The sequence below is a fragment of the Habropoda laboriosa genome, unplaced genomic scaffold (genome assembly GCF_001263275.1).
Source record: "Habropoda laboriosa isolate 0110345459 unplaced genomic scaffold, ASM126327v1 scaffold409, whole genome shotgun sequence".
NCBI classification, from domain to species: Eukaryota; Metazoa; Arthropoda; class Insecta; order Hymenoptera; family Apidae; genus Habropoda; species Habropoda laboriosa.
This window is the reverse complement of record NW_017100630.1, coordinates 133,929-143,516: the sequence shown is the minus strand read 5'-3', so window position 1 is coordinate 143,516 and position 9,588 is coordinate 133,929. Positions and strand designations below refer to the sequence as shown.

The 9,588-nt window shown below is 38.1% G+C and overlaps 1 protein-coding gene across 1 annotated transcript in view; it reads right to left on the bottom strand.

The window, feature by feature from the left end:
• Nucleotides 1–4,575: 4,575 nt before the first annotated feature.
• The window catches only part of LOC108576777, an 11,099-nt gene continuing 6,086 nt past the window's right edge, over nt 4,576–9,588 (bottom strand). The window contains exons 4-5 of the mRNA XM_017939837.1: nt 4,680–4,814; nt 4,576–4,591 (exon numbers count right to left, since the gene is read on the bottom strand). Coding sequence (XP_017795326.1) covers nt 4,576–4,591; nt 4,680–4,814 — 151 coding nt within the window. The remainder of the gene's footprint in view (nt 4,592–4,679; nt 4,815–9,588) is intronic.

The window sequence follows — 9,588 nt, the reverse complement described above, 5'->3', positions numbered from 1 at the left end:
TCTCTGGAAAAGCCGTGCTGCTGGTTTTATCAGGCTGAAATTTCACACAGACGTTAGTTCCATCCTTACCAACGTCTAGAAATTGTAAAAGTTCAACAGCAAAAATCCTTACCGCCAAGTTGGGGTTCAAGCACATGCGTTACCATTCATTTCGTATTATCGTTTATAACTTTTTAACAAAGCTTCAAACGACTTATATTTATATAACATTTTTTTTCTTACTTATACCCGTAGAACATACTGACAAAGTTTAATCGGAAAAAACTGGGGCACTCTGTATATTTACTTCGTTACTCTATTGTTCTATTTCTTTCACTTTCTGTTTTTGCTTTGTGTTTATTTCGTTCCATTATTTATGTTACTCTATTAGGATGCTACCAAAATTGTACTATCCATAAGTCGATATTATCAAAAATCATATGATGTAATTGTAAGAAGTATTACTTGTTATTAAACATTGTTTCACAGTTGGAACACTAAGTTCGAGCTTCCCAATGATTTTAGACTTACCGTACTCTTTTTTACCATTAACACAGTAATCGTTACTTCGTGTTCGGATAAACCGAAGAATGAATTTTCATTTTCACTGAAATATCCTATTTTATGACAAATATCTACATTTCCAGAGATTTATCTTAAAGTAACATCGCTTAATCGTTCAGGACAATCTTAGAATGTAACATTCGAGGAGTTTGTGGGAGTTCTTGAAGTGTTTGTACGTTGCACGTTGCACATGTGAGAATGCAGCCTAATAGAATGGTACAAATTGTACGTCGGGTGAGTGAAAATTTATTACAGGAATCGTTGAAACGAAAAATCTGAGTACAACTATAGTAACAAAAAAAAAATGTAAATTTATCGACGTTACAATCGGTGACACGGCTCTGCTTAACAAAACAAATAGGGAGCAAGCGTTGTTGTGAAATACAGTTTTCTTTTTTTTTTTTCAATTTACCTATACTCGTCGCTTTCTTGAAAAAAAAGGTATTCAACCGTTACTTGTGATTCTACGTAATAGAAATTATTTTATCTCCTTTTATATCGTTTTTTTTTTCTCTTTCTTACTTTCTTAAAGTTGACGTGGACCTTTTCTTTGCCGATTTTTCGTGCACGTATGTTTATGTTAAAAAGGTTTAGTTGAATAGTAGTAAGAAGCACGTCTTGATCGTATACTCTTAATTATTGTTAAGCAACTCTCACCATTCGTTCTACATCACTCCTACAGTTGAAATGTAAATACTCTCCCTTAGCCATCTCACTTCTTCTGTTCGCATTTGTTATAAGTGTCTAATTAAAACGTTCACATTTGTATCAATGTAGATTTATTCAAATAAAATGTACGTTGTATATTTTTTCTACGCATGCTCTCATTTTATTCGGATAATCGTTGTTACATGTCGACGTGCGTCACGAAAAGTAGCACATGTCTGTTTACCACGTAAAGAAGCACATTTCCATCGTTTGTCACGAGTATAAGCACGTTCGGTTCGAAAATTGCCCGAAATTGTCCTCCGTGTGCATTATTTCCAATCTTTACATTCATAAGTTGCAGCATTGACAGAATGTTTCTGTAATCATTAGAAATAGTAGCACCAACAAATGCCGCAATGTTAACTATTCTTTTACTACAAAATGTTGTTTTTCAAGCAATTGTCCAACACACTCTGTTAATACAATGTAAAAATGTAGGGTAAGGTAGTTTTCATAAAATCAACTAAAGTCAAAATAAAGTCAATTTTTTAAATTTCAAAAAACCCTTCTACCGTAGTATTCCACTCGTGTAAAATTTGAAAAGAAAGACAAAAGAAATTTTCGATTTATTGAAACCGACGTGGTTGCCCGCGACTTCGCCCTCAGCTCTGCCCGCGGGCAACGGTGGGTGCCCTTGCCCGCCTGAAGGCCCGTTAAACGGCACTGCATCATACTCGAGAGGCGGTTAAGAAGCGACATTATATTTACCATTAGAGGCAACGTTAAGGATGATACTTTCCAAAATAGCAGGTCTATGGACCCCCGTGAATGGTTCACTACATGTTTAGAGATCTCAGCAGTGAAATAGTTTGAAAGAACTAACTTCTAATAAAAATATTAGTTTTAAAAAATTACATTAATTTTTGCTACTTCCTTATAAAGAAAAAGGCCAAATGACCGGTTTTGAAATTTCAATATAAAACCATGCACCTGTTTTTCCCCTGTATTTTCTTAAAAATAAAAATATGTAATTTTTTTATTATTATTATCTAAAGGCTGACAATCACCTGTATTCCTTTCGGAAGAAATACGATTATTTCGTAACCGGTCGTTTGCCCGGATAAGTGTCGGTACGGTTAGTGTTAAATTGTTAAAAGGCATTTTGCATCGAAAAATTTAATTTTTAAAAATATTGTTTAACAAATAATGACTCCATTTAACCTCTTAGTTATAGTAACTTTCGCGTAGGTCATCTTTTTGAAAAATACAGTGGCTTTGGCGTGTAAATACATTACAATTTATTCATCTATAACTCTGTTCCGATGTAATTTCATAGTGGAGAGTATCACCAAGCACAAATCGCTACATTTGTTAGGGATTGGCTGTATGACATGGACGCCTGTTTACGCTATTTTTGAATGCGCCCCTTTTTGCTTCGCGTTAATTAAAATTTCCTTTCAAATTGGCGACGAAGCCCAGGAAGCATTTTATGGCTGCAGAAAAATAAAGTTTCTGCGGGCCACATACCTTCCCGGTGCCCACTCGTGAACGTTCAATAGACATTGACATGTCATAAAGCCTTTCGCGTCACTCTGACCGCACAAGTCCCATTACGAGCGAGCTACCCTTGGGCCCCATTCCCCCGCCAACGCGACATACCACCACCCTGCCAACTTGGAAATTGCAGGGTGGGCGGCATGCTCGCGGCCCATGGAGGACTGTCCAAGGGGGTAGACCCGTTCCAATTGGCGTAGACCACCACTTCCTACCCATCCACTTTTTTATAAAATAAGCTGACCAACGCGGCACAACAGAAACAGACAGAATGGACAAGTAACTCACGTCGATCACACACCACATAAAAGTACCACTCGTCAGAAATAAAGTATTTTCTTTTAATATATTAAAATACGTGCACACTCTAATCACACCACCAACCAAACCTCACCAACGAACCAGCGACAATCCAGCTCCACCACTCTCGAACATACAGCTTGCTCGAAGTACAAGACGCAACAACATTATTTACGCGCATACCGTGCCTACAGAGACACAGCACCGCGGAAATTCCAGCCGTAGCTAAGAGGTTAATCTTTAAAATGAAAAAAATATGAAAATATTTCCCATTCTCGACTCCGACGCACTCAAGAAGCGAACCACCCGAAGAGAGATAACTGCCAAGAATTCCCAGAACTCCAACATACCTCCCTCGATAACAGTCGTAATGCGAACCTGAGCCTGCGACAATTAAACGAGCAATACCGTGTATTGTGGTCACATCAGGACAAAATTCTAATTACATCAGATTCGATCGTATCTGACTTGCATTGTCCAAAAAAAGAAAACAAATCTTGTCGGTTGCTGCAGTATAAAGCTAAACATGCTCAGCCAACGATTCAAACGTGCTACTTTTCACGTCGAAAAATGAAACATGATATTTTTCGCGACAGTGAAGACAAACGTGCTGGTTTTCGTAACGCATGTCGACTTGAAGTCGACACTTTATTACTAGGTTAGCAACTAAATTCGCGACCGTCTGTTTTGTGCGTTTGGTGGTGAATCGGGGGTGTTATTCACTGGGAGCTGGTTGAAAATGGTCGTACCTCATTCCAACTTGATCGTGTTCAGGCAAAACTTAGAAAAAATTCGTTTCGTCAACTCTTACGAAAAGGGATTATTCGCATGTTGCACGTCGAGTGCTGTAGAAAATTGTCGAATTGGACTGGGAACGCCTAATTCATTTCCTCCCGATGATTACCACTTGTTCAGGTCGCTACAGCATACCTCGGCTGGAGAACGTTTTTCCAAATTTGAGAACGTCGAAACGCACCTGTTCACATATTTCGAAGCAAAAATGACCAACTTCTACCGCCGAGGAATTGAAAAATTGCCCGAAATATGGCAAAAGATTATCGAATCAAATGAGGCATATTTCAATTGAAAATTATTACTTGTATAATTTTAAGAAATAATTTTGTTCAAGAAAATGCGGAGGTCGCGAACTTAGTTGCCAACATAATGTTAGATCATTCTGCTTCCTTTTCATTCAGGACAGAGTAGTGCTAAATTTGACGTAATCCGTAAAGAAAAGAAAGTATAGTAATTCGCAGTAGTTAAGGAAATTTATTTGACAAAAGATAAATGAATTGGACAGTAGATACAGCGATAAAGAGTGCAATTGAGAATAACCTTTATTTTGGAATGAACAGAAAAAGATTGATTTATTTGTAATGGTGACTTGTCGAATCACACGAATTTATCAGTACCATGTTTCTCGTACTGACAGAGGTGTCGGTATACCTTTCACAACTTTAGCAACGTTCTTTTACAATTTCTCCAATAAATGATTAAATTATTGCGCGATCATTTACACCACTATATAATTTAAAGATTATTGGCACTGAAACAAAAACAGAAATGTTATTTAACGTAGCTTCTATCTTATATCTGCGTAGAATAAAAATTAATATATATATATAATAACGTACCAATGAGGCAGTTCATCAGGATCCAAACAACTTAAGCTCACAGAATCGAACAATTTCCCATCACCGCAGGTAAGCAACCGTGGATATCCGTCGACACAAGTGATTAATCTACCACAATCTCCAGGTACGGGAAATCTGAAAAATAACTCTATGTGTCACTGTTCTACTCACGCTTATTTTTTGTTAGTTTCACCGAAGTCATTGTATTATACATGTTCCTAAAATTAGCTTCACACTTTAATTGGCTGCCATTTTGGCAGCTTGTATGTGACACTTGTGGAGTACACATATGGGAGATTTATTATGGAAAGCTGCACAATTCAAGAACGTTCGTTTATTGGGTTTCACGGAAGGCGGCAACTGATTGCGTTACGAAAGTTTATTAAGCGGTAGATGTTCGGTTGGTAATTATTGTTAGGAGAGTTAAAGTTTCCTAGGTTTTTAGGTTATACTTGTAGCTGTTTATCTTAAGGGGAAGAGATACATGTGATTATTTTCCTCGAGCCCTACCGTGGATGAGTTAGGCTGCGATGATGTTAAGGCGTATCCTGTAGCCGGATTTATGGCAGCGAGTCAAGTGGTCGTCGTCGCAGGCAAATATCGCTTTCTCAAAACGCCACAAGTGTTTATTGCGTTGCCTGCGACCAGACCCTGCCATAAATCCTGGAGTCTCCGAAGGGAAAAATAGAAAAGTGGCCCGCGACTTTGGCCAACGTCGATGGGCCGCTTGACTTTGACGAAGCCTAGAAAAGCGGAGATTCCACAGGATTCCCACGCATCCGTCCACCGAACACCTTCTCCGATCATTGCACACCCAACCCTACGATAACGCACTAAGGGCGAAATGGAGGGAGATTGCGATGCACCGGAGTAAACTGATTGGTGATTTTAAAAAAGGAAAACTGGGAGTCTCCGTCGAGGGAAACCGCGGAGACTCCGGCAGAATAGACTCTAGACCTCGAAACAAGTCAGAACAAAGGCTACACAAATAAAACTTAGTGTTTCAACCAAGAAACTGGTCCTTCGTAGCCTTAGTACATTAGTCGGCACACACGTGCAAAAACCGGCAAGGCTTGGACGATCGAAAGATGAACGCAAGCCCTAACAGATGACGAGGGCCTTCCTAAAGACAGCCTCGAAAACATTGTGACTCAAAGTGGTTAGATAATTGCTAAAGTTAATAGATAATGTGTTCGCTAATATTATGCATAAGAAAATTCGATCGAATACAAAACAATGAAACATTTAACCGAGAATTTCCGGGAGTTCGGTATTGTAGCAGCTAAACCACATTCTTCACCGTCCCCCAACCGGATGCTCGGCGGAAAATATTCCAAGCATGCGTGACAGAGTTGAACAAGAACTAAACACCTCCGTCATCGTGTTCTTTCAAGCGCTGCTTTACACAATATTTTAACGACATATGTGGCGAAATTTCTTATCATGCGAAGTGGACGAGTTGGGTCTAGAAAATATGTGGTCCCAACAGTAACAGATGTGATACGTTACAACTTCTGAGAAACATGTTCCCAGGTCATTTGATCTCCAAAAGTGATAGCATTGACTGGTCGTCCAGATCGCTACACCTGACATGCCTCCAATTTCTTTTTTTGGAATATCTTAAAAAGCAAAGTCCACGCTAATAAACCAGCAACAATTCGACAATTTAAAGGGAATATTCGCCAAGAAATGAACGACATTACCGCAGACACATTTAGAATTTGTGTCGCGAATAGAAATGGCCATCTGGACGATAATGTTCTTCGTGTTTAGCTTCCAAGCTTCGATAATTAATATACCTGAAAAAAATTGACACTCTTTTTTTAGAAGTTATTTAAAGATAAATTATGAAACTAACTTTTAGGACACCCAGTATTTATATAGTAGTTTGATGGAAAAGAAAGTATTTAAAATTGTTGTTAAGAATAAAAGCTTCGTCGAAGATTAAACTAAACCACTACGAAAGTTATAAAACAAAGAATAAATATATGGTATAAATACAAAAATTGATAACTGTTAACCACCAAACTAATATTGGCTACCAAATTGATTCAAAATTAGACGATTGACTATTTTACAGTGGCGGCTCGTCCATAAGGGCTGCAGCCCCTCCAGTATAAAATGAAAATTCCTGTTTTAGGAAAAAGTTGTTCAAAATGTTGATTTTTACAACGTATTTAAAAATCGTCGAAATCAGTGACGCCGTCCACTTTTCAAATATTGCCCTTAGTTTTATTAATGATATAATTTTTTCAATCCATATTGATCTTTTTTATTTTCATTGCTACAACCCCTCCACTACAAATTCTTACGAGACGCCACTGCTATTTTGTACGATATCGTCTCGACTGGTTGATGATTGCGGTAAATGTATAGAACACTTGACGAAGGCTTTACGGAAGATGAACCTGTACTGACTTCCGCAGTCTGACTCGATCGCTGTTAGAAGTCAGTGTACGCTGATTGACGATGGCAAAAAGTTCTAATTGCCAATCAGCGTGTCTAATAGATATCGCGAACGTCCTTCTAGCACACTTTTTTCCTTTCGAACGATGCGGAATTTCCACCCGGTTCTGACTCGTCGATTCTATGTATAGCCGATGGAAGAAATATAGCGAGGTCGTAAGTTCGCTGAGGCGTCAAAATTTACTATGCAGGACTGGAAATCGTATAGGGTAATTCCGGGAGAGACGGACCAGGCAAGTATTTCTTACATTATCCGCCATATGTGGAACGCGTCAGTATTCTTTTGTTTTACACTTGTTTTACGGAAAGCGATCGAGCGTTGCTCTGAGTGTTTTTTCTTCCATATCTGGCGGATAATGTAGGAAATACTTGCCTGGTCCATCTCTCCCGAAATTACCCTATCTCTCGCGAGACGACACAGGGCCAATCGTGCCGCCTAAATGTCACGCCACGCAATTTTAAATGATCCAGTCCGTCGACCTGTCGCGTCGGCCAATAATGACAATACATGTGCCCTATTTCTACGATTGTGTTAGAGGAGGTGGGCCTATGGAGACATAACCCAATCAGACACGTACTCCTTCCACCCGGCAACCTCTCAGCAACGCGCAGTTCACGCGCCGTTGCCCGAGAAGGCGTGGCTTAGTGCCCGCAGATTTGTTTACGCCCGGGGAGCCCAAAACGCTGCCCGCACGGGCAATGACTGAACGGCACTGTATTAGACTAACTGTTCGAGTCAAAAACGCGGTTTTGCCTATTCAAAGAATTAATAATTACGTTGGCATATTGTTTACATTCATAAATAATGTGACACTCAGTTTATAATACAGGTTGCAGCAAACGAAAGTAGCCAATTAGGCCCAGTAATCATTCTAGTTCTGCGTAGTACGTGTTCGAGCATAATGATAAGTGAATTGACAGAAACCTGTGACGATAAAGTCTCGAAATTTTAGTCGGGGTCGCATGAAGCATGTCTCAGCTTTGATTCAGACCCAATTGAAAAATCGCTGCATCAATCTGTGCGGCTACTTAATGCTTTAATTTACGACGTTGCTATATTTCTTCCATCGACTATACCGGTAGGAACCGATTTCGGGTTAGACCTTAAGAAACTCCAGCTTCGTGACACATCTTTTGGTATTGAAGACGAACGAAATAAAAATTCTAAAACCTTAGGCAATAGAATTTCTCCTGGCGAGAAATATGTGAGAAGTTAACACGGTAAGCTAAAGTCGTGAATCTGAAAAATAGCCCTTCTTCGCGACCGTGTCATAAACCGTGCCAAACAAAGGATCGACCGTTTTCTGTTCCTTCAGATGGAATAATAACGTTGAATCAAGGGGACAGATAGCTCTTTGCTCCTTTATTATTTACGAGCAAGCGATGATTTCGATATTCTTGTTCTCGTTTAAAAAAGAATGGTTTAGAAGGATATTTATTGAGATTACTGGTTTATAAAATGAACATTATCGTATCAACTTGTACTTTATCAGTTTTTCATGATTATATTCTTATTATTGCCTTATTCCATTGATGCTTTGTAATTTGTTTGTTTCATGAAGAACATAGATCGCGAATAGATTTTATTTATTTTGAAGTAATAAATATACTGATAGCATAAACTTTTATAATGTAAAATAATTACAAAGAAATATCAAGATATTTTTTTAGCTTACATTTAAATATAAGAACTTTCTCAGAGGATGATTTATTATTGGTAGTAATTGTTTTAGTAAACGTATCTAATATTGAAAAGAAATTTAAGTAATAGAGTTAACTTTTTCATTTCTTTTCCACTTCACTTTTACATTTATAAATGTGCAATATATCATAATACGGTAAGATGTGCAATTAACGTGGACGTTAAATATACAGGATGATTCACATGTCCACCTCAAATAATTTCTATAATACGTATTTTACAAAAAAAGTGTTTTATACAGAAATTGCACGGTATCGAAGGGAGCATATGATGAAATGGTTTTTTTTAAATAACCTATTTGTTTACGAGATATGAAAGTGAACTTGAATTTTTTAAATGGAACGCCTACCTTTCCCTATCAAAGTTCAAAAAATCAGTGAATTTTCTAGAAGAAAGTATTAAACTTTATTTATCCTAAACCTGTACATAAGGAAAAGGTCTAAGACAAAATTAATTTCAATACTGGACAACATAGTGGCCACATGAAGCACCACACTGAACAAGATTAAAGAAGTAATTTTCCTTGAAGTAGAATTCTTTTTCCTCGAAGTAGAATTGTGCAACGACTGTAAACTCTATTCCCGATTTTATCACGTTATGTGTATTGTTACGTCGGTAACGTATTCCCACGATAATCTTCTGTTTTCAGAGAAAAGAATGCAAAGAATTTACCAAAGCAACCTAGATTGCTCTTGAATGTTAGCCAGGCGTTTTCATGCGGAGCAGTTCTCAGGAGGGATT